The 27709-nt window shown below is 26.2% G+C and overlaps 1 protein-coding gene across 1 annotated transcript; it reads left to right on the top strand.

Annotated features, from left to right (window-relative positions):
• Positions 1-416: 416 nt before the first annotated feature.
• On the top strand, positions 417-27648 carry LOC100204215 (transmembrane protein 59). Its single transcript, XM_065801647.1, has 7 exons — positions 417-616; positions 14276-14378; positions 15332-15423; positions 19307-19465; positions 19544-19613; positions 19865-20055; positions 27203-27648. Exons 1-7 carry the CDS (start codon positions 512-514, stop codon positions 27314-27316), a joined length of 834 nt encoding a protein of 277 aa, XP_065657719.1. The 5' UTR covers positions 417-511; the 3' UTR covers positions 27317-27648.
• The last annotated feature ends 61 nt before the right edge of the window (positions 27649-27709 follow it).

Genomic DNA, 27709 nt, shown 5'->3' with positions numbered 1-27709 from the left:
CTAAGATATTTAATAATAAATCATTTTTGGACATGTCTTTTGTTTCATAGCAAGGTCAACGGCAAAAGGCAAAAGCAGAAAAGTCATCAATCTGATCTATTAATATAATCTTTATGAGATTTTTTATATGGTCTTTTATGGTTGTTTAGTTTATTATGATATTCCTTTGTAAAGGTTTTAGTTTTTTAATGAAAATTTGAATTTATAAGTTTAATAATTTTCATGTTGCTTTTTATATGTATTAATTCAACAACAACGAAAAAAAGTAAGAAAGAAACAACGCTTTCTAAAACGATTTTTCATTTTTATTTAAGAAACCGAAAAGAGCGTAAAAGTTTTTGTTTCAGCCAGTAAGAGGCTTTTTTTGATAAAACAGAAACGGAGAGGATTGTGGGCTATGTTGTCAATCCCATATATTCATCAATATTGTATTGGTAATATGATAATATTGTATAAGGAGCCGTAAAAGTAATTTGAACGATTTTTTTCATCCATCTTTCTATTAGTAAAAATGTTTTTAATAAGTGTTTATGGGCTTTTTAGCTATTTTGTTATAATTTTTGGAGCCGAGATTTGTGAAGAATTTTGTAATGAAGCTTTTTTGTCTTCAAACCAGGTTTATATATTTTATTACACACACACACACACACACACACACACACACACACACACACACACACACACACACACACACACACACACACACACACACACACACACACACACACACACACACACACATTCACACACACTGTTATATTAATACAATATTACACACATACACAGATACACATATACATACACACCCACACATACTCACACATACACTCAAATATATATATATATATATATATATATATATATATATATATATATATATATATATATATATATTATTTTTCAAAATTAAATAATCCTACAAAAAGTTATGAGGTTTTCAGTAGCAATTTTTTAAATATGTATTTGTTGAAGAAACTGTTTTCAAAAATTTTTCTTTAATTATATTGTTAAATGTTCGTCATTTCTCATCCAAATATATATACCTTGGTATTAAAAGATAGGTGTACGAGTGGGGTGCAAGTCACTCTTACACCTATCTTAAAAATTCACCCCCTCACCCAACAACCTAAAAAAATACAAAATAGTTTTAAAATAAGATTAAGTTATTATTATTAATGCCATTATTAAAATATATAAAATTTTATATAAAAAAACATGTTTCACTACATTATAAGATCCATCAGTTTTCATTTCTACTGTTAAAATTGTGTTTCAACCCTCTTCAACCCACAGTACTAGGTACACGTAAGTCCGACCTTAGTGTAACCGTCATCTTTGTCCAAATTTTGTGCCACACTTTTTTCAGTATTTTTAAGAGTGGCATGATATGAACATGTTTTGCTGTGTTTTATTTTTTTAGAAATTTGTATCAACATAGTTTTTTTTAGAGTACTAGAATAGTTTAACTTTAATTCTGCACAGAAATATTTTTTTTTTAATTTCATTTATAATAATTTTATTGTTTAAAACTTTCTTGTTGTTTGTAAATCAGCTATGTATTAAAGGAATGCTGAGACTTTTTTCTAATATACTCAGACATCAGCAAAAACTATTCTTGCTACCTGCCAAATTTCATCAAAAAAGCACCCCAAGACACCCTACTAACTCACCCAAAATAGAAACCTAAATAAAGTCACACCACTTGCTGTACAGTCATTCCATTTCAAATCAACCATCCCATGCCACTCTATGTTTTAATTTTTTTGACTTTGTGGAATTGAACTTGTAAACAAACAAACAAAAAGTTTCTGAATCTTCAAAAATTATGATTTTTTCAATATTTAATAATACAATTTTTATATTGCAAAAAGTAAAAATATAGGTTGACACATACAGGCTAACCTGAAATGACTTGCTGGCTTTTTGCAAGCCTGTGTCTTACATATGACTACTGAGTAAGAGTATGCAATTTTTATTTTGAGTCTGTAACTTCTGGTCTTAAAGCTTTTTTATTTTATTTTTTTATGATGCTTTACTTAAAAACATCTAATTGGTATAACATGGTCTTTATTTTAGCTATTACTAAAACTTGGCTCCTATTTATTTTTAAGAAGGTTAGTTTTTTCTTGAGCTCTGTCTGTCTTGTATATTTACTAGCTGGCCTCCTGAACATAAAGATTTATTATATATGGAAATAACTCAACAATGATTTGGAAATAACTCAACAATGATGACACAATAGAAAAACTTGATGTAGTGTTTATATTAATAGAAATGTTAATTTCAGTGTTTAGAAATAGAGTGCAATGAACCAGTCAACAATTGCTTTTGGAATGCTCACTGGAAGATAGGAAAAGGGCAGGTCTTAAATGTTGAGAGTGAAAAAGTACTGCTGATGAGTTTGCATAGACTAGCTATGGGTTACAGAACCAAGTTATGCATTAAGCTCACTGCAAAGCACAACAAAATGTTTAGAATTTCTTGAAAAAATTGCATGACCATTTTTTTGCTTTAGGCACAATGGTTTGATATTGTTTGTATCAATGCTGAAGCTATAATACTCATTGACTTGTCTAACATTTGTAGTAAACACCTCTTAATTTTTAATAAATACAAATAAAAAGTATGTGTCATCTTTCACTGTTAGTTAAAAAATACTCTGTAAACATTGCATCAAAATTACAGAGTTTTTTGTGAGGATTAGTTTCATTTGCATTAACTATTAATTAAGTTAAAACCAATAAATACTTAGGTACTGCAAAAAGTAACTGAAGACAAAACTTGTTTTTTTAAGAACTTGTCCATCAAAACAATACAACTAAAAACACTTTAAATGTTTTAAAACCTAATTATCATCACATAATAAAAATAACAAGTAAATGTTCACCCCTGTCTCCATATTGTAGACCAAAAAGTTTAGGTACCAAAGATCCTATATTTTTTAAACTATCAAATGTTCAATATTTTTTGATAAAGTTTAGCAGGTGCATAGAAAATGTGTAAACTTAAAAAAAGAATAGAAGATAGAAAAAGTAAAGAGCACATCTTCAACATTTACTGAATGAACAAAGTACAACAAAGTTTTAAATGTAAATGAATCCAGTTTTAAAATTTGTCATTGTAATCAAAAGACACATTTTAAGTTTAAAGACAAGTTTAAGTAATCTAGTTTTTTAAAAATATCTATGGTAATGATAAATTTTGAAAAAAAAGACAAAATAAAACACCATCCTTCAATACTGGTGAAACACAAATTTCAAAAGACTTGGCACAGGAGTTTAGCACAAATATATTTTTTTTCTAACATCTTCATTTCCAACAAAGCTGCATGTAACCACTATTAGAGGTGGAAGTTACTGGAATATATATATATATATATATATATATATATATATATATATATATATACATATACATATATATATATATATACATATATATATATATATATATATATATATATATATATATATATATATATATATATATATATATATATATATATATATATAAACTCTCTTTTTTTTTTCAATATCTTTACTTCCAACAAAGATTTTTTTGAAAATATCTTCGCTTCTAACAAAACTGCAAGCAACCACTAATTAGAGTTGGAAGTTATTGGAAGAGAAAAGATAAAGATTATAGAGACAAATAAGAGTTTTTGGAGCACTTAGGAACAGTCACAGAGAAAGGATGAAACTTAATTGAATGATGAGTAACACGAGAATGAATTTAAGTATATGGCACAAGAGACGCTAGCTCTTTAGAGCAGTGCCCATTATAGTATTTGTAGAAAAGAAAAAGAGAAGCAACATTACGACGATGTGATAATGGTTGGAGGTTGGCTGCTAGAGCAGGTCCAACTATGTTTACAATGCGTTTTTGCAACTTGTCTAAAAGAGAAAGCACATCATTAGAAGATCCGCCCCAGATATGGCAACAGTATTCCATACAAGGCCAGATTTAAGATTTATATAGATAGAGAATAGAATCCAGAGTAAGAAAGTGTCAAGCTTGATAAAATTCGGTACGAAAAAAAAAATTCCTGATTCTCCATATCCTTTCGAAAGAATTGTATTTTTCCGGAATCGTACGAAATCTTCCGGTTAACAAAGAGTTGTTAACCAGAAGATTTCCGGTTAACAAAGAGTTGTTAACCGGAAATCTTCCGGTTAACAAAGAGTTGTTAACCGGAAATCTTCCGGTTAACAAAGAGTTGTTAACCGGAAATCTTCCGGTTAACAAAGAGTTGTTAACCGGAAGATTTCGTACAATTCCGGAAAAATACAATTCTTTCGGAAGGATATTGAGAATCAGGAATTTTTTTTTTCGTACTGAATTTTACGAAACAAAAAAAACTGTTGATGTTCATTTCGCAAATGCTACTTACAAAATGTAGCCTTTCGCAAGTTGAATTACAAAATAGAACTATTTTGCTACATACAAAAGTAGCGCTTACGGAAGTCGCACTTGCAAAATGAGCTCTTTCGCTAAATGACGTTTTATGAGTATATTGCTTATATGAGCTCTTTCGCTAAATGCCATGTTACAAATATTGCTAATATTGACATAAACTTTCAAGCAACTTCTTGGACAGAATTAATTGACTTTAAGAAAAGCAGTGAACCGGCATCAACAATATGGTTGGAGGATGACCAAATCGATGCACTAATTGCAACTAAAGAAGTTCCGAACTTACCTGAATTTCCTTCTCATGCGCAGAGCATAGAACGCACTGTCAAATTAGTTACAGAGGCTAGTCACCAAGTATATGGCAGGGAAGCTCGTCATAAATATATTTTGACCAAACTTTTGAAACTAAAAACGACTTTGGGTATATAAGCAATATACTCACTAAAACATTTAATTTATTTTTAGCAAGTTTTTATACCTCATTTTAACGCATATCTATTAATATAAAATGCAATCAAGTTTTAAACAGCAAACTTAAAATTACTTAACTGTATATACAAAGTTTACTTATGTAAGTTATTTTTAGTTTTTTAAAGTACAATTAGTGGTAATAAAAATAGTCATGGATACCATCACCAAAATCCAAACATGTTTTTAAGTTGTGTTTTTAATTGTTCTTTACATTATAAACACTTTATATACATTATAAACACTTAAATTCATGAATATAAGATTTCAATTGCCAAAAGGACGAGCATATGCGAAATATTTCTAAAATAAATATCTTGAAAATGTGAGTCGAACACTTTACCACTACCCTACTACTGCTTTGGTCCTAAATTCTAAACATACTTTTATATTCCTCGCAATCAAAAAAGTAAAAGCAAGTACATTCATATAAAGATGTTTTATTAACATCAAATGCATAACAAAATTATTTATTAAAAAACCACAAAGTCGTTTTTAGTTTCAAAATGTGGTCGAATTTCCCAAAGTCGTTTTTAGTTTCAAAAGTTTGGTCAAAATATATTTATGACGAGCTTCCCTGCCATATACTTGGTGACTAGCCTCTGTAACTAATTTGACTGTGCGTTCTATGCTCTGCGCATGAGAAGGAAATTCAGGTAAGTTCGGAACTTCTTTAGTTGCAATTAGTGCATCGATTTGGTCATCCTTCAACCATATTGTTGATGCCGGTTCACTGCTTTTCTTAAAGTCAATTAATTCTGTCCAAGAAGTTGCTTGAAAGTTTATGTCAATATTAGCAATATTTGTAACATGGCATTCTTTATCTTTACTTGTCCTGAGTTTTTTAATGACTAGTAATGCCTGTTCTAGAATCTTCATCTCTAAGCATACAATATAAAAAGTTCTCAGGCAATAGACAATATGAATTTTTTTTTAGATTTTTAAAACAAATATTCTGTATTTCCTCATCTTGCTTTCTTATCTGTTCTGTCATTTTAAAGAATATACTCGGAGAATCCATAAATTCAGAAGACCTTTTGATAAGAAACCAAATGTATGCATACATTTGTACAATAAAATTTACAAGCCTTACATGCTCTAGACTTGGTGCTTCAGTACAAGTATACAAAGCCATGATTCGAATTGCTAAAGTCAACCATCTTGCGTTGTTTAGTGGACCAATTTTTCTTTTAAAAAATATGAGATTAACAAATCCTTTAGAAATTCCAAGACAAAATTCAAATAATAGTCTTTGATCGTGACTTAAATCATTAATTACTTCAATGGGAGTATTTAGTATCTCCACTGGAGTATCAATTTTCTATAGAAACTTGCTTTCCAATAGGTCCTGAAAATTTATTTGGACATTTCAAACTGCCATCAACTATTTTGAATACTTTTCGAAATGGAAGTTCATTGTGATGCAAAGTACATCCGATAAGGTGTATTTTTCTTTCTAATTTCTTTTCTAAACATGCAACAACTCCAGTTTTGAAACCTGTATTGACATTTGTATTTTCAAGAAGAAGAGCCTGTACTGAATTTAAACTATCGTACTCTTTCAGAACATTATATACAACTTCACTTTGAAGTAAACCGGTTGCACCGTTTGATGGAAGATTTTTATGAGAGAGATATGAACCATTTTTAAAACTATTTTCATTAGTAAAAGTTAAATGATGTTCTTTTTCAGTAACTCTCAACAAGTGAGTTTCTCTGTTTTCAATAACATTTTAAACTGATGAACATTCTTGTTATCTTTACCATCAACACCCAAACACACTAAGTTGTTTAAATTAGTATCATGTCAATCACTATACCTTGATGTTATTTTCTTCTTCTCTCTATAAAACAACTCAAAGTATTATATTTAGCAAAGTATCATATTAAATGGTTTGTAAATAAGCATTTATATAAACTAATAAATAAAGATATATATTTATATTTGTCTAACTTATATAATGAAATAGTTTTTACCTCTCAATTTTGCTTTGATCTACAACTTGAATCAAATCTTCATGTTTAATGATTCCATAATCTAGAAGTGGAGCATTCGCTAGTGCAGCTGCAGCACAAGATGAGACATCATACCTTCAAATAAGTAACTATGAAATAAATTAACAAAACTGAAAAAGCAAAGTATATTGTCTATATGTGATCCCTTAACATTCTATATTCACCCTCTCCTCTCCTACTGGGGATGAACAATGAACTTATGATTTTTTTTTTTCATACTTTTAATATAGTATATATAAGAAATTCTCATCTAAACTCAATATGTATGAAAATTTTATATACCTGACAGCCTCCATTGCAAATCTATCAAGTTTAATTAAATCTATCAAGTTTAATTAAATATTGAGTACTTTTTAATGGATTATATTCTTCCACAGAATCATTTACCTGTAAAAATACTTAGTATTTAAAATATAAAAAAAACAACTATACATCTCAAGCAGCACACTTTGTAGGGCCAACATTTAAAAAACGTTGAAATCGTTGAAACAAAGCTGTTTTAGCTTTGCCCCAGTGTACTGTTTGCATTATATATATATATATATATATATATATATATATGTATATATATATATATATATATATATATATATATATATATATTATATATATATATATATATATATATATATATATATATGTATATATATATATATATATATATATATATATATATATATATATATATATATATATATATATATATATATATATATATATATATATATATATATATATATATATATATATATATATATAAATTAGATAAAACGCATTTAATTTTTTTCTTATGTTCTATTATTATAGTCAGGAACCTTCCTGATAAACTTACAGATGGTGACAAGTTATTTCAGAAAAAAATTAGATAAGTGTTTTTACTAATTTTCTATTGCTCTGTTCTTTAAGAATATTGAGTACTCATTTGTAGGTTATTATAACATAATTTATATATATATATATATATATATATATATATATATATATATATATATATATACATACAAATATACATATATATGTTACCAAAACATCTGGATCGGATGCTGAAACTTCAGATATGTGACCAGAACCAATCAATGAGTTATGAGCATAAGGCATTTTAACATGATCTATAAGCTCTACTTGACCTAACCTTTCTGGAGTAAATGTACCAGATTTTAAATTAGCCTTTCCTAGCTGATAAATACCTTTTGGACCAATCTTGTTTCTCTGGTCACAAATATATGTCCTGTCTTTAGAAGGGACCTTAAATATAATTTTTTTAAATAATCAACTACTTCAGTTTAATTGAAGTGAAATCAAAGTATAATAAAAAATTCTTAGTACAATAATTGCAGAATAAAACAACAAATATTCTAATATATACAATATTATATAAAAAATTTAATCAAATACCTTTCTAGTTTTACAAAGACACAAGATGTGCTCTACTTGGCAATTGATGATGCTACACTTAACATCCCTGTCATTACATAAAACAGTCGCTAATTCACAAGTACATGATGATATATCAAAGAGTTAAAATCATATCTTGATACTCCTTACTTTTAGATTTACAACGTCCTTGGTTTATAGATTTTACTCTTTCAAAAAGATTTCTTAATTTTCTTAAGATTGAATTTCTCTGAAGAAGAGGTAGACGTGGGTTTACTTTATTCCACAAAGTACTAAGAGAATTCTCAACCTCTTCTAGTAGATTCTGTTTGGAAATATTTTGGTTATTGCTTTCAGTAAAACAACAAAACAATGCGCAATGCGCATGCCCACTTTGAAAAAAAATCAAAAAATGGCGGTTTTCCTCGAAAATAGATTAAGTCTAAATAAATGTACATTTTTGTGAACCAGCCATTTTCCAGGCATTATTAGCAAGTAAATGTTATACATTTTATTATTATTTTTTGATAATCTATTTACTCCAGGGTTACTATAGTTCTGATTCCAAAATCACTCCACCCTACTATACAACTGCTGAAAGTTTTAAAGCTCTAGCTATTTTGGAGAGCAGTAAAAATTTAGTTGCAAGGTTTTGCAGCAAAAAAGCGGGCACGTACAATGGCATCTCTTACCCACTCTAAGTCCCTGGAAACAATTTTAACATAGAAGCTCACCAGGGCTATACAAGCGCTGAAAGTTTCAGAGCTGTAGTTAGTATGAAGTTAGTGATAAGTTAAATTGCAAGATTCAGTAAGAATCTTGCAATTTAAAATGACAACAGCCAAACAACACTTAAAGTTCAATTAAACTTTGTAATGGAACTAAATATTTTACTAAGTTTTTTATATGAAAAGATAATAAACCTCCATTTCTGCTAAGCCAAAGGCAATAAACAACCGAAAGTCGGAAGTAAACCGAAGTCGGTACTTGATAAATATAAATATATATAAACACTGGGATAGAGACATGTTGCGGAGGTAGCTGTATATATATATAGAGGTAGCAATGTATATATACAGGAGATAGCTTTATATATATATAAGAGGTAGCTTTATATATATATAGCAGGTAGCTTTATATATATATATATATATATATATATATATATATATATATATGTATATATATATATATATATATATATATATGTATGTATATATATATATATATATATATATATATATATATATATATATATATATATATATATATGTATGTATGTATGTATGTATACATATATGTATATATATATGTATGTATGTATGTATATACATATATATATATATTTATATATATGTATATATATGTATATATATATATATATGTATATATATATGTATACATATATATATATATATATATATATATATATATATCAGGCCTTTTTAAGAGATTTCGCTGCGTAGCGAAAACGCGTAGCGCATTTCTAAGTAACTCAACTCAGCAAATATATTTTGCATCGTTAGAAGTTATATTGCGTCACTAGCGTCTTTACAAGTACCGCATTGTAATTAAAGCTATTTTATTAACGCGTTAAAAATCATACAAACAATTTTTTCTCACTATAACAAAAGTTACAAATAAAATCTAAGTTCTTATTAAAAAAATCATTTTTATTATTTTTTTCAAATATGAACTAAATTTTATTTGGAAAAAAATATTTTTTTCATGAAACGTAAAATATTTGTTTATTTTCTTATGATTTTATATTTGGTTTTTGGTTATTTTATTAACTGTTAATACATTTTTTCTTATTTAATTTGTGAACTCTTTTTAATAATGATTTTAAACAATAAAGTTTTTTTTTGTTATTTATCAGTTACCGATAACATATTCGTGCTCATAATTTATTTTCGTAAATTAAATGAACGTGATTAAAACTTTACGTTATTGAATTAACAATAAACATATCTTATTAATAAAATATTTACATCAAAATAAATCGTGCATTTTTTAAACTTATTATGACTAAAAATAATTTTTATATTTAAAAGGAATTTATATATTTAATTCCTTAAAATAAAACTTAAAACACTTTTTTTTTTTAACTAATTTTTAATAGCAAAAAAAAAATTATGAAACAAACTGTTTCTTTAACAAAAAAATCTATTATTTTACAATTGCGGTTAAATGCTTTTACTTACGACTTTATTTCTTCTGAATAAACGTCACGTTAACGGTAATCAAAAGATAATTTAAATATTCTAAAAGATATAAGTTTTTGCGTAGCGCAAAACTGCTGAACGCGTAGGCAAATCGCCTTTTCGCAAGCAAAATGCGAGCTGCGTAGCGCTTCTTAACAAGGCCTGATATATATATATAGATATATATATATATATATATATATATATATATATATATATATATATATATATATCAGGCCTTGTTACGAGATTTCGCTGCGTAGCAAAAACGCGTAACGCATTTCTAAGTAACTCAACTCATCAAATATATTTTGCATCGTTAGAAGTTATATTGCGTCACTCGCGTCTTTTCAAGTACCGCATTGTAATTAAAGTTATTTTATTAACGCGTTAAAAATCATACAAACAGTTTGTTTTTTTCTCACTATAACAAAAGTTACAAATAGAATTTAAGTTCTTATTTAAAAAATCATTTTTATTATTTTTTTAAAATATGAACTAAATTTTATTTTGAAAAAAATATTTTTTTCATGAAACGTAAAATAATGTTTGTTTATTTTCTTATGATTTTACAGTTGGTTTTTGGTTATTTTATTAACTGTTAATAAATTTTTTCTTATTTAATATGTGAACTCATTTTAATGTTTTTAAACAAGAAAGAGTTTTTTTTTGTTGTTTATCAGTTACCGATAACATATTCGTGATCATTATTTATTTTCATAAATTAAACGAACGTCATTAAAACTTTACATTATTGAATTAACAATAAACAAAATATCTTATTAATAAAATATTTATATCAAAATAAATCGTACATTTTTTAAACTATTATGACTAAAAATAAATTTTATATTTAAAAGAAATTTATATATTTTATTCCTTATAATAAATTTTAAAACACCTAATTTTTTTTAACTAATTTTTAACAACAACAAAAAAATTATTTAACAAACTGTTTCTTTAACAAAAAATCTATTAGTTTACAATTGCGGTTAAATGCTTTTACTTACGACTTTATTTCTTCTGAATAAACGTTACGTAAACGACAATCAAAAGATAATTTAAATATTTTAAAAGATATAAGTTTTTGCGTGGCGCAAAACTGCTGAACGCGTAGGCAAATCGCCTTTTCGCAAGCAAAATGCGAGCTGCGTAACGCTTCTTAACAAGGCCTGATATATATATATATATATATATATATATATATATATATATATATATATATATATATAGATGATAGATAGATAGATACATAGATAGATAGATAGATACCTAGATAGATAGTTATAGATATAGATATGTAAAAACTATTGAAGAATTATTTAACAACATTATTTTATTTATATAATAAATAATGACATTTTTTTGTATAACAATTAAATGAATGCTTTCGAGTCTATTCCTTAAGCGCACATTCCAAAACGCTCCTTCCGTAAGGATCTGTTTCGCAATATTCTTTCAAAATGATTTGTTTTGCAATTTTCTTTTCGTAAAGAGTTATTACGGAATAATAATAATTTTTTTTTTGTATAATGCATTACGGAAGGTGAATTTGCGCAAGTGCAAATTCCGCAATACCAACTTGAAATACGGAAGATAAAAATGCGAAATTTTCGTTAGTTTTTGTTTATGGCGAACAACCTTAGTTTTATCTGAATTAAAACTGAAAGTTAAATGAAGTTTTGCAAATGTTACTAAATTTATCTGAAAGCCAAATTTCTATTTTAAATTCAGCATGGAAGTCAAAGCTGAAGTCAACTTTGCTTTTCAGTAAATTCGTGAAAGTTCATTAAAATTTGCGAAAATTTGATAAAATTCGTTAAAATTTGCAAAATTCATTAAAATTTGGATTACTTCGTAATCCAATTTTTAACATATATTTGCAGGTCCTTATTATATCCTGGTCCTTTTAACATATATTCGCAGGTCCTTATAACATATATTAGCAGGTCCTTATTATATTATTGATATTTTGAAAGCATTTTGATCATAGAGCTCCATCTTAATTTTATGCTAAGAATCATTGGTTGTTGCTTTCCTTTTAATCGATATTGTTGAAGAAAATCATTTTTATTCTTATGAAACCAAACAAGCTATTCTTTAATAACATCATTTTTTCTATCTATTTTTTCTGCTATAATTTTGTTACAACTTTACTAAAGTTATACAAACACTGTCAGTGTTATCCAACTCTTCTTGTTATTCCTTTAGTTATCGTCAATATCAGCTTTATCAATTTCTTGTTGATCATCATCAGTCTAAAGTTCTTTTAAATTTTTAAAAGAACTTTAGATGAATATTTTGAGGGCTTGTCAAATTCATCAAATTCTTTTTTAACCAAGTGAAAATTTTTATTTGTAAATTTTTTTTTTTTTACTTTAGTATTTTTAATTACTTTTTGATTATATTAACTGTGTAATTTTAGTAGGTTTTTAGTTCAAAACAATAATAGCAAAACAAATTTAAACAAAACATTTTTATACAATTTTAATTTTTAGATTTTTACGCAAAAGAAGTTAAGTTTAAGAGGTTAGTTGATGCAAGTCAACTCACTCTTTTTTGTTAACTATCAACTTAAATAGTGGTTGCTTGCGGCCTTGTTAAAAGTAATTCACTCATGATTTTTTTTTTTCAAATCAAATTTATGTTGTCTAGTTTTATATTTTTATATTTTCATATATTTTTAGAATTTTTTTTAGTTTATTTTTCTGAGTTTGAAATAAGTCTGCTTTATTGTAACCAGGGTTGATAGGTTTAAACCATGGTTTAAACCAATCGAAAAGATATCAATTTAAAGCAAACTAATATTTTTTTTAAATAATAAAACCAATTGGATTTGCTCTAGATAAGTTGCAAAGAGATTAAACAAAAGTAAGTTTAGAAAGAAACAAGATAGGAGTAGAAAAAGCAACAAAGCAAATTTTTATATTTAGAACATTAAATAATTATGTATTGGTTGATGAGTTACAGCAGTAATTTTATTAGAAAATATAATTTATTCAAGTAATTTTACTTACTTTTTTTTACTGATGCTTTTTTTTTTAATTGAAAAAGTTAATTAAACATGGCTTTTTTAAAAAAAAAGGAGTTTAAATCAAAAAACCATGGCTTTTTTGGTTTTTTTAAAAATACCTATGATTTTTGGTTTTTATTTTTAAAAAATGCTTTTTTTGCAACCCTGATTGATCAATAAATTCAAATCATGACATTTTTCAAATATAAAAATTGGCATTGTGGGTGTTTTCAATTATTAATCAAAAACTAATTAAAAAAAAAAAGCACCAGTAAAGAAATAAAAAGTCATAAGTAATTGATAAGATTATCTTTTATATTTTAATTAAAAGAATTGTATACTTATGATTAATTATAAGAGCTGTTCATTGTGTTAGTTATATTATTATGTTTTATATTATTTGTGGATTATATATTTTGTACAAAATTAGATATGCCTACTTTTTATTATATTCTTATTTTATTTTATTAGTTTTTACATGAAACAATTATTTCATATATTGCTTCAAGCGCTCTAGGACCTCTTACATAGAGGTCCTTCAGCAAATAATGTTCAAATGCAGTTCTAAAAGTAAGACTCGCCTATTAAAAACTAAAGCTCAACTATTAAGATATATCTAAAGGCCTAAAAGTTTAAGTTACAGTAATCATAAGTCCATTTTTAACATTTAAAATAAATGGCTAAAAGTGAAAATACTGGCTGATTTTATTACTCTCAATCTGTTTTTATTAGAGTTTAAAAACATACTTAAATAGATTAGTTAATAAATTTCATTTAATTTTTACAGGAAGAAGAGTTAGATGCTTGTTTTAGAGGATGTCGTTATTTTACCATTAATGATTTATTAGCTTCAAGGTTAACTTTAGACTCGCAATCTGTTTGTAAACAAGGTAAATTACTTTCTTACTTTACTATTTTTAAAGTGTTTTTTTTATAAGTTTTTATTTTTCTAATTCCTAGAATATTTAAAACTATAAAATCCTTTTTTTTTTAATTCAAGATTATTCTTAAATTTTAAAGATCAACACAACAGCTAAACTAATCAAATCAAAGTAATTTCATTATTACATGATTTATTTTATTGATTTGTCTATTGATCACACAAGCATTGGATGCCTGAGGGTTAAATAAATATACAATCAAATAAAGGGAAATTAGTTTTTAAACAAAACAAATGTTGACAGTTCGTTTAGAAAATTTTTTTATCAAAAATCACACCTAAACATAACATGAGTTTCTACTGAAGTGGGCTGATAATTTTTTGAATTAAAACTAACAAGTAGCTTGTTTCTCCGCATAGTGGCCATGTTCGTCAAGGTTTGTGTTTCAGAGTTATAGAGTTGAAAGAGGGTTATAAACACAATTAGGTAGCCTCCTCTTGTCTGTAGTGGCCTTGGGGAGGTGAATTACCAAAAAAAAAAAGCAAAGCAATAATATTCTTTTTCTGAAAAGTTAAAGAATATTTTAAGAATAAGAACACAAAAAACATTTAAGGAAATTGCGTTCATAGGTATGAGTTGTTTGTGATATATGTATATGTATAATGTATATATATATATATATATATATATATATATATATATATATATATATATATATATATATATGTGTGTATATGTATTTGTTATATATGTATATGTATGTATATGTATATATATGTATATGTATATATATGTATATATATATATATTTATATATATTTATATATATATATTTATATTTATATATTATATATATATATATATATATATATATATATATATATATATATATATATATATATATATATATATATGTATGTATATATATTTATATATATTTCACTGTTTATTTATTAATCTAGATTGTGAAGAGGCTTACCCAGAAACTAACAAACAATCAGCATGTAAAATTGGTTGCACATCACAATATAACTTTTCTGTTAATCAATACCAAGTATGTTGAGTTTTTATTACAAGGTTTCAGAAATGGAATCTAAGCTATACACTATTTTCTTTAGATTTTTTTTATTAATTGAGGCATTCACAAATTTCTTGTCAAAAATCATTTTGTATAAAGTTTCTCTTTGACTGATTTGTATTATTTGTACTATTAAAGTTACTATTAAAGTATTTTTATTCAAGTCTTCTCAGAAGGCGCGTGCGGTCGCACACCTTATATGACCACACATACAAATTTTTTTTTTTTTTGACAGCTCGGCCACAGTTTTTTTTATATATTGATAATTTGCGTGTTTTAAAAAATGCAGTGTAAAAACCAAACTAATTTAAAGGTAAAATTAAAAGTAAACAAACCTTAAACTGAAAAGAGAAACGAACTTAACAAATGATAAAATAAATAAAGGATAAACCACACCTAAACATAAGTTATATAATAACATAATCCAATATATTATTATATTAGCAAATAAAGTAAATAACAGGATTGTAACCACAACTAAAGTAGCCTACTTGACTGTAGTGGCCTTCATGGCCTTGGGGAAGTGAATTGATATAAAAAAGATAAAAAAAACAAAACAGAGAAAATAAAAGCGTAAAACAAAAATATTTTTTAATTTAGAAGCATCTCGATTAATAGTTTAAACTTAATTAATTTAAAAGCATTTCAATTAATAGTTTAAAGCTATTAATTTTTCCTATATCACCACATTGATGTAGCGCTTAGGTTGAATAATTGTGTCATATGCGAAGTGCGATTATTATATGGGGGATTGGATGAGGGTTCAAATCCTACTAACGAATAATTTTATTATGTTTTATTTGCTTTTAGGTATTAGAAAATATTAAAGTTTCACACTTCACAGTAATCAAGCTTGGATTATACTATATAACTTAGAAAATTTGTTTTCTAAATTTTTTAAGTGAGATTTTTAAATTAATTAAAATCAAATATTGATTTTATGTTTTTATTTTTTTGGGTTTATTTTTTATTCGTTTTATCATTTGTTAAAAGATTTTTATCTTTTTAGCTTAGTTTTGTTTTTATTTTATTTTTTATATTTATTTTCAGTTAATAGTTGTTTTTTTTTATAGTTTAAGTTTACATTTCTTTATTCAGAGCTTTTTTTTAACGTGCTAACTTAAAACATGCAAGGAGCTGTGATCAAGTTATCCAAAAAAAATGTTATATGCTTGGTCATTTAAGACGTGCAGCTGCATGCATCTCCTGAGAAGGGTTGATATTTGTGATATTAAAATTGTTTTGAATATTATTTTTAAACTGATTAATACCACTACTAAAGCAAAGTATCTTAGGAATTATGAAGCACACAACTTTTTTTAATAATACAAAGTAATTATAATAAATAAGTAAAAATTATTTAAATTAACAGAATTTATACTATTATTGGTAAAAGTTATATAAAATTCATATAGAATAAAAGTTGTTCAACCATAAACAAATAATAAATTAAATACTCTTGAGTGAATTATTACTATTGGCTGGAGTACAAAAAAATTACTATTGGCTGGAGTATACTTCAGGATATTACTATTGGCTGGAGTATACTTCAGGATATTACTATTGGCTGGATTATACTACAAAAAAATAGTTAACTAATAGCATAACATATTGGATAAGTATTTACTATTAATACAAAAAAAAACTATTTAATACAAAATTGTTTTTATACATAAAAGTATATAATCTTACATAATGATAAAAAGTATTTTAAAAATACAATATTAATTTTTAATGTTGTAATTGGCAAAGCATGGAGTTACACAATGGGCTAAATCACTCTCTACAAAATCATATCTTGAACCTTTTTGTATCTTTTGTTTGCTACACACCACGCATTTTTGCTGAACAATATAAATACAATTTGAATAATATACATTGATAAATATGATAATTTGTGCTTTAAAATAAATTGCTTTTCTGCTATATTTAAAACATTTTGTGACATTAAGACATAATTGCTGATGAACTAGAATAAAATATGAAGATATGCATAACACCGTAATATTACAGCAGGGGCATTTGTAAACCAACTACATTTTGCGTAATAGTATGGCAGGGACTGTTCAAGTGTTAATATTTAATCAAAATTATTGCCTTCTACAGGGCTTGAAATAGCCGCCACTCATTGAGCATTGTCCAACACTTTTCTGGTAAAAAAAAGCTATAAGTCATTTTGTTTGACCCATATTTTAAGTGCATTTTGTGTGTTTATTTCATAATCATTTTAGTTGTTCCAAAATTATTAGTAAATTCAAAATTATTAGTAAATTATTATTAATTTTTTTTTTTTAATTTTTTATTATTTATACATAACAAGTTGAATACAGTTATTTTAATAAAATGCGTCATTTTTTTGAGCTAATTCTTTTTTTTAAAAGGCGCTAAAGCTTTAAATTATTTTGAATTAATCAGCTCGGTTTTTAAAGTTTGTATTAAAACAATACAATTATTATTAATTTAAAATTATATTTTAGTATTTATTAATTTTTTTGTCCAATAGTTTTTATAAATTCTAAATGAATATTTTAGCTCTTAAAACCTCTTGTAAGTTTATTTTAAAACAAATTTAACATAATAGTTATTTTAATACTTATAGAAACCAGTACTTTTTATTACACTATTTAATTTGATTTGTTACATAACATTTGTTATGTAACAACTCAAATAACATAGTTACATAACGTTCTTTATGTAACCATGTTAGTACTGGTTATGTAACATTTGTTATGTAACCATGTTAGTACTGGTTATGTAACATTTGTTATGTAACCATGTTAGTACTGGTTAGATAATGTTTGTTATGTAACCATGTTAGTACTGGCTACATAATGTTTGTTATGTAACCAGTACTTTTTATTACTTTAGTAATTAGTTACCTAACCAGTACTTTTTATTATTAATAAATTTGAGGTATGTTACATAACATTCGTTTTTGTGCTTAAGTTTTTTGATATTAAAAGTGCTTATAAAATTATTTTAAAAAGAAAAAGTTTCTAAAGATTTATCATAAAAAATACATGTTTATATAAATGAAATTATAATATTCTACTGTAATATTCTATAATTTATACTATAATATTTTTTGATAATTTAAATTAAATGGGCTTATTGTAAACAATCATTAGAAGTAATTGTTTATCAAAACTTTATTTATCAAAATAATAAGTAAACAAATAGTAAGTAAACAAGTTTATATAATTAATATAATTATAATTTTTTTTTTTTAATTTCACTGTATAAAAAGGTTGTTTTTTTATAATAAAAAAAAAAACAGGGTCTTATTTGTGAAATTCTGACAACTGGTTTTTATTTTATAGCTTTTAAATTGATAATGACATTTCACTTAAAATCATTTTAATTTTTTTTGTCTGGGACTGAAAGGCTTAAAAAATTTATTGCACTAAATGTCATTGAATTTTAAAAAAGTTAAAATTATTTACTACAAAATTAATTACAAAAGCTAAAATTATTTACTACTTTTGTAGTAAATAATTTTAACTTTTGTAATTGCTATATTATCACGCACAAAAAAAATTGTTAATGTTTTACACTTGCTAAATGTGTTTTTTTTTAAATAAAGTAACCATGTTTTTACAAACTATTTTTAACTTCATATTCAATATACTTAATTTTTATAAGGCAGTAAAGTTTAGAATTATTTTTCTTTCAAGTAATTATCAATTATTGTTTTTTATTTCAAAATAGTTTTTCTTTATTTGAGACTCAAGTTGATCTAGTTTTGAATAACTTTAAAAAACATTAGGCATCCATTAAATTTTCCTGAGTCTCGGAATCCCACAAAAATAATTAAGTATAATTACAATAAGTTATTGTATATTTGTAGTTCTTATTTTAGGAAGAATCTGATCTTGATATGCATTTAATGCAATGGCATGTACAAATTTTTCAACCGATGATGTTATTCAGAAAATTTTACTTCAATCCTTCTGAGGATAAATCATTATTAAAAGATGAAAGCAATGATGATACTAAAAGTTACACCATAGTTTTACAGGTTGCTTAAATTTTTTTAGTCATTTTAGTGTCTGAACTTGCTTTTTTGAAATTTTAACTTTAATTTTAAATATTTTAGTTATCAGACAACTTTGTTGAACCAGGTGATATTACTAATGAAGTAGAGATAAATAAAAATGTATTAAAGGGTAAGTTCATTTTTGAATTTTTTTTATCAGATTTTTTTGTCCTCTTCTAAATTCAGTTTTATTTTGATTTCTAAATTCTAATATTATAAGTTTATCATTAATGATAATTAAATTAATCCAAGAGTTTGATATTAAAATCTCTGCAATCTTATGATTGTTGGAAAGAAACCACTCAATAAAAAATCTTCTAACATAAAAGTTTTTAAAAAATGCGAAAGGCTTTATACTGAATGTTATTTGTTTATTTTCAGATGACAAGCCATCAGTAAAAAAATATACAACAAGTTTGTATAAGCATGGAAGAAACTGGCTTTACTGTGTAGAAAAGAATACAGGTGTCTCAAGATGGGTTTTATTGTGTTTATTTGTATCAGCAGCTGCGACATCTGCTTGGATGTGTTTGCAAATTTGCAAATCAGAAGACACTGAAAAAAATTACAAGGTTTTAACTTAGTTAATATTTTTATTCTAGTTATCTCTTTCAATCTTTAATTTTTCAGGAAATACAAAAAGTGAATCCTAACTCACATTTAACTGTGATTTTTGTTTTAAGGAAGTATCACATAATTTACTTTCAAAACATAAAATTTTAATTTCCATGTGTAATAAAATTGTTATTTCAATAATTGATTTTTTTTTTTTTTTTTTTTTTTTGTAAGTTCAAAAATGCATTAAGAACTATATGAATGTTCGTGCATTAGTGCACACAAACATGCAAAACATTCCACTTCTTTATTTGTTGTGACAACTTGTAATGCTTGTAATGTAAAACATTCCACTTCTTTATTTGTTGTGACAACATGTAAAAAGATAAGTTTAAGTTAGCAAAAAAGCTTCCAAAACTTTGTGTTGAATTTATATACAACAAAAAGTTTTACAAGACATAAAATTAGAAATGAAGAAGAGTATTGGCCTTAAAGGATGAATTTAATTACATCACCACTATCTAATGCACAATAGAACTTTTTTGTTATAACAGTTAACAGTTCAGCTGTAGAGTAAGAGAATCAAATTCCATATTGATTATCAAAGAGTAAGTTATTAGACACAAGATGAGATATTAGAAAATTAATAATAAAAGACTCTAAGACCTTTCCAATAATAATGGGCGCTAACTAATGGAAGTAGTAATGGAAGGTATCACTGATAAGCATCAAATGAATATATAGGGGTGTACGTATAGGGGTGCTTTTTGCATTGACAAAAACGAGACGGTAGATCAATACCAGTACCATGGAATCCTTGTTCATCATGCAAAGTCAAGATGCATTAAATTAGTTTTAAATGGCAATTTCAACTAGATAATCCTAAGCACCCTCCGTAAAATGTAACAAAGCATATTTTGAAAAAAAAAGCCTTAGTTGGACTAAATTAGATTCTAGTGTCTCATTACGGTCTAGATACTAGAATCACACTATATTAGTGGTCAAGTCAATTATCCAACTTAAATAGGATAATTTTGTTTCGAATTGTGTTGCACAGATTGGCAGATTTACGCTAGGTTATGAAGATTTATAAATTAGCTTGATTTCTGATCAATCACATTAGTTTTATTTTATTTAGGACATGTGTTAAAATTATAAACATGTGTATCACGACATTATCTTATATATTACTGTTCAACCTTTAGAAGATATACAGAAGATAACCGGCTGCTGTTAAAAATGTTTATTTGCCATTCCAGTGTGATTTGGCATGTACACTTGCCCTGCTACACTAAAAAAGGCTGCACTTGGTAGCAAAACAATGATTAGAACAAAAAAAACAATCTATAACTAATTGGGCTACAGAGGTTTTATTGATAAAGATTATTGTTATGGTATTATGTATGAGTGTGTGTGTATATATGTGTGTGTGTGTATATATATATATATATATATATATATATATATATATATATATATATATACATATATATATATATATATATTTTGGATACCTCACTATGTGCAATGGCACATCCTTCAAAAAAAAAGTTCCTTATACGTTTGCAAAAAGCTACTGGCAAAATAACTATATTAATAATATAAATATAATATTTATATTTTTTATAAATTATATATACATTATATATATATAATATTATTAATACATTATATATATATATACATTATATATATATATATATATATATATATATATATATATATATATATATATATATATATATATATATATCTCGTCAGCAAAAAAAGTTTGACCCAAAGGGTTTACCATAACCGTAGAAAAAAGGTCTGCAATTTTTTGTTGACCTCAAACACTTTTAAGTCAGCAATTAAGTCTGCATTGCCAAATGTTGACCCTAATTCGTGAGGGCTGTATATAAATATGAATAAATTTATTTTACTGGAAAATTACTGTTAACATTCATATATCTGTACCGATATATCAATTTTCCATGGACATTCTGAAGACTTTTTTTTTTTGAAGCAGGTGTTATATTAAAAAAATCACAATTTACACTGACTTGTCGACAAGAGTGTATTATATTACTATAAAGTATATTATATATTATTAGCAGGCATTGTTTTAAAGCGTAAATAGTAATAGTAATATATATTTCTGCAGAAATAATATTTGACATATTTATAAGTATAAGTTTATATAACTAAATGTGCAGCCCACCAACAGTAGATAGTGCGCTATAGCAGCCAAGCTTAGTCTGTCAAATAAAAACTTATATTTATAGACTGATTTTGATGTTTTAATGTCATTCAGTAGGTTGTTCCACTCCTTAACAATTTTGTTTTTAAAAAAGTTATGTCGAATGTCAGAGTTTTTAATAATCTCTCGCACAAAATTTCCCCTAATACTGTCTGTTAAAGGTGAGTTCTACTCTACTATTTCTAAATGATTTTCTAGTTAAAATATTTTGATCAGATCTCCGCAATCTCTTCTTATTTTTAGCAATGTTAGATGATAGTAATACTTGTATAATTAATTAAATAAAAAATTTCTTCTATGGATATAGTTTCGTTAATAATTTTTAAATACAATATATTGAGGGAGTTTAGATGTATTAATCTCATTATTAAATACATTTAGACTTGATACTTTATCAAGTATATTTATTCTTGATAACAAGGGTAATACATCTCCTATGAAATATTATTTTGAAAAATCTTGGTCACAAAAAATGTGCTGGTAAAGTAATTAACTTGAGTTTTTTTTTTTTCAACAAGTAATATTTTTTGTTTGTAATATTTTTTATTTTTGTTTAACTTTTTAAAAGTAAAAAATCATTATTATTTGCAAAGCCACAATTTTAAGAAATAATGAAAAGAAACAAAATTAACATATTTTAATTCATTTATACAAATGTCGAAATAAGAAAGAAATTAATTTATGTTAAATGATAATAAAATATGTAATATTAAGTTTAACTATTTAAAAATAGACATTCTACAATATGTACATTTACAAAATAACACTTCTAGATTTGTTTTTCTTAATAAGTAAATTAAAATTGTTTTGTGGTAATTTATTTTATTGCGGTAGTTTAAAAAAGTTAATGTCCATAAATAAAAAATAAAAATAGAAATGTTTTGACGTCTGACAAGCAAATGTGCAAAGCCATTTTTTTAAAAAACAAGGCCTGTATTAATATATTATATATAGGTTTATCCTGTTTTTTTTTATATTGCCTTTACTTTTTCCAGAATGCAAAGAACTTATGCAAAAAATATATTGTACTAAAGTTTGTACTCCAAGTACTTGATAATGGTTATTATACTTAGACAATATTTATATATACATTATTGTGCAAATTAATTGCATCAAAATCAAAAACAATAAAAATCCAAGGGTTTTTAAGTTTTCTTTCTCCAACATAATAAAAACATATACACTAATATTTTGTGTGTCCTTCTAGTGCTGCTATAACTTTCTGCACATGGTTTGGCATAGAATCTAACCAATTTTTACAAATGTTTGGGATTTAAGGGTCTTCAAACCAAATCTAAAGGATAGTGGTGGTTAGTTTTAGCTGTGCAGTCATGTTTTTGCAGGTTTTTTTTAATTGCCCAGATGCTTAATTGGATTAAAATATAGGGAGTTGCCAGGCCATTCAAGTTTTTAATATTATTTTCTAACATGAAATTCTTGACTTTTTTGGATGTATGGCATGTGGCTAAATATTCTGTTTTCATTAAATGTGTTTGCAGAACCTTAATGTAACTGTTAGAGTTCATCATGTCAGTAACAAGGTAGAGTGCTCCTGAGACAACTGCAGAAAAATAACTCCAAAAACATCTTTTCTGGATACTTGGCATATTTTTCAATGTGTTCGGGTCTTATAGGTTCACCATCAGAGTGACAAACAAACTTTGATTGCTGGCTTTGCACTTTGAAATGTGATTCATCTGAGAAAAAAAACCTGCAATCAATAAATAAACAAGTTAGCAATTATCAAACCTGTTATTGAATAAATTGTTTAACAATTGTCAAGTCTTTCAACTTGATATCTTTAGTTTTTAAAAATATTATGATTGAAACAAACATATTAAATAAAATAACTGTAAATTTACCCACTGCATTTTGTCATACCATCCATTGTTCTTTAACCTACTTTTTGTATTCCACTTCTTCTTCATGGCATCTATAAGTAATGTTTTTTTATAAGGTTTTTAAAAAACCATTACTTACAGATTCAGACATAGATATCATACGTAGCTAATATATATCATAAATGTATTAACCAAATAAACTAAATTGTGAAAAATAAATCATCAGAAATGCAAAAACAAACTTGTATGCTTAACTTCTTTCATTAAATTCTTTTTCACTTTTTTATATTTGTATAATATTTTCAAACATTGATTAAAGAAAATTCTAAACTCAACTTAACTATAAAGTTATTAACTTTACTGAAATATAGTGTAAGGAACTATTGTATATAAAGTACATAATGAAATACATTATACCAATAAAACTGTAGAAAGTAAAAATCTTCTACTATTTTAACTCCAAAACTAAAGGAACCATTTAAGAATTTCTTAAATCAACATATTTTCTAATATCATCATACTTTTAGAGGTATTGAGATAAAAGATCATTTTATTTTAAAATGTTACAATTTTTATACTGATTTGTATTCGAATAAAGAGACAGTTAAAACAGAGTCATACAAGTTAAAGTAAAGCAAAAATATGTATTTCTAAAAAAGGTTTTAAAGTTGAAATCTTTTCTTTTAGAGCTCCCTTAGTTATGGAGAAAAGTGTGTGTGTGTGTGTGTGTGTGTGTGTGTGTGTGTGTGTGTGTGTGTGTGTGTGTGTGTGTGTGTATATACAGTATTGGACAAAACGAGTGCAACCAAATAATGATAATTTAGTTTCTTTATATAAAAGTGCTGCATTTTTACAATTTAGAGAAATAACTATGTAACTGTTTAGAGAAGTTCTTCAAGTTTTATTCATCACAAAGTTCATTATTTGTACACGAAAATTAATAAATTAATCAAAAGTATTTTAAAAAGTTGACTTCCTTCTGGACAAAACAAGTGCAACTCGACAAAATGTTGACTAAGCTGTATTTCGCTATCAGTATTTCGTAGCCAATACTTTGTTGTCGATCACAGCCTTGCATCATCGAGGCATAGATTCGATCAGGTGATCAATGAAACTTTGTGGAATCGCTGCCCAGGCCTTTTGGATTTGTTCAAACAGTTGATTCTTATTACGAACACCTTCACGATTAATTCTGCGGTTGACGATCTCCCACTGGTTCTCAATAGGGTTGAGATCCGGAGATTGAGGCGGCCAATCCATCACCGATAGGTGGTTGTCTTGAAACCACTGCTTGACTACTTTTGCAGTGTGTTTCGGATCGTTGTCTTGCTGAAAAACCCATTTTATTGGCATATTCCATTCAGCATGAGGTAACATAATATCTTTCAGGATATTTTTATACATGAAACGGTCCATTATTCCATCGTTTCGATGTATTGGATCTAGACTGTTAGCAGAAAAACACCCCCAGACCATTACATTGCCTCCACCATGCTTCACGGTCTTATGGCAGTAACGTAAATCGAGGCGTTTTCCAGCCGGTCGACGTACACGTCAAATGCCATCGCTCCCAATGATGTTGAACTTCGATTCATCACTGAACAGGACAGTTCGCCGTTTCTGCACATTCCAGTCAATATGAGATGTAGCAAACAGTAGTCTTTTCTTCTGGTTTTTTAGTGAAATCAGCGGTTTCTTTGCAGGGCGTCGAGAAAACAATCCGGCTTTAACAGCACGTCGTCTGATTGTTCGGTCCGATACATGCAGCTCTAATTGCTTTTTTATCTCGACTGATGATATCCATGGATCCTTCTTGAAGGATCTGACGATCATAGAATCCTCTCTAGAAGTGGTGGAATGGGGTCTTCCACCTTTGTTATCTGCTGGCATATTCCCCGTAGAATGATATTTGGAACATAGTCTTGATACGGTTCATTTTTTCACACGATATTTATCACAAATACTTTTTTGTGACATTCCACTTATGTAATCGCCAATAATTTTCTTTCTTAGTTCCAATCCAAGACTGTCGGGAGTGATTTTTGCACTTGAAGTGATAAAAATAATAAAAATAAGTAATCACGCTTCTCAAGGCTTACCGTGTTACATTTACCTCGTGATGATACATAATGCTCTGTGGAACACAACGTCTTGGTTGGATGTGGACTGTATTGATGTAATGAAACACTTGTTGTATTTTACTTCTTGTATTGATGTTCTTCGATAAGACACTGATAAAACTCACTTCGATAAACTGTCTTGATAATACTGACTGATTGACTTCCATATACTGACTGAATTACATGTCGATTTACATGTCTCTTATATACTAAAATGAACCTGTATGAACCTGTTCTGCAAAATGGCACTTGTCTACGAAATTCTGCCTGTGTGCTGTCACCTGTCAGCTGATTGCTCATGTCATGGCATGCTATGACTCCAGACTCCTGAACTGTTTGCTGTGGTAGTATAGTTCGTTTCGTTTTTAAGACATGTAAAATTAGGAACACATTTTAGCATTGTTCGATGTTTGTTGCAAATGTTTTGTCCAATACTGTATATATATATATATATATATATATATATATATATATATATATATATATATATATATATATATATATATATATATATATATATATATATATTTATATATATATATATACACACACACACACAATTATTATATGTACAAAATTATTATATATATACAATTTAATATAACTATAATAAATTCATCTGAGATGAATTTATTATAGTATTATAGATAAATCGATGAAAAAAATATTCAAGTTTAGATGAATTTATTATAGTATTATAGATAAATCAATGAAATTCTATTATACACCCGTGTATAAATTCTTAGTAGAATATTTTATTATAATTTACATTTTTATAAAAATATTCTAATGAAATTAGTATATTTTTATTTTTTTATAATTTTAATTTCTTGTAAAAATATACCTTTATACTAGCAAAAAATAATAATTGAAGTAATTGAGTTTTATTATAATTAATTAAATTTTAGCTATTTTAAGAGTATTAAATATTATTCTTTGTATTTTTTTTTTAATTTATTTATAGAAACATACATTTAATGATGAGTTAGTACCTTATGATGATAACCACCGACTATTCTTTATTTCAAAATCAGACGAGGCTGGTCCGTTACCAGAAAAAGTTCCTATGTTGGCGTAGCTCTCATCGATTTCAGCAAAAAACATTTAAGTTTTTGGGAGTTTTTGCCTATATTTAAAATGCTTTTAGACTGTTTCAACTGTAAATAGTTTTTATTATACTCTTTTATTTGCATCTTGAATTTCTTTGTACATATTATTTTTAGGTGCTTTTAGATCTGAACAACTGTTAGGTGCTATGTTTTTAATAATGTCACAAAAATCAAAACTCCTTTTATGTATTTTATGGCATTCGTGAGAATTTTTCTAATTTTCACGCTAATATTTTTAGCATTATATCTTTTTGTATTTTTTTTTTTTTTTTAATTAGATATTCTTATTGTTGGGAAAGTATTTTTTCGAGTTATGTACTAAATAAAATAGTGTTTTACTGCATTCCACTTGAGGCCTTCGC

Source organism: Hydra vulgaris, chromosome 07, assembly GCF_038396675.1.
Source record: "Hydra vulgaris chromosome 07, alternate assembly HydraT2T_AEP".
Taxonomy (NCBI): domain Eukaryota; kingdom Metazoa; phylum Cnidaria; class Hydrozoa; order Anthoathecata; family Hydridae; genus Hydra; species Hydra vulgaris.
The sequence above is the reverse complement of the archived record's forward strand: the minus strand, read 5'-3'. Positions and strand labels throughout refer to the sequence as shown.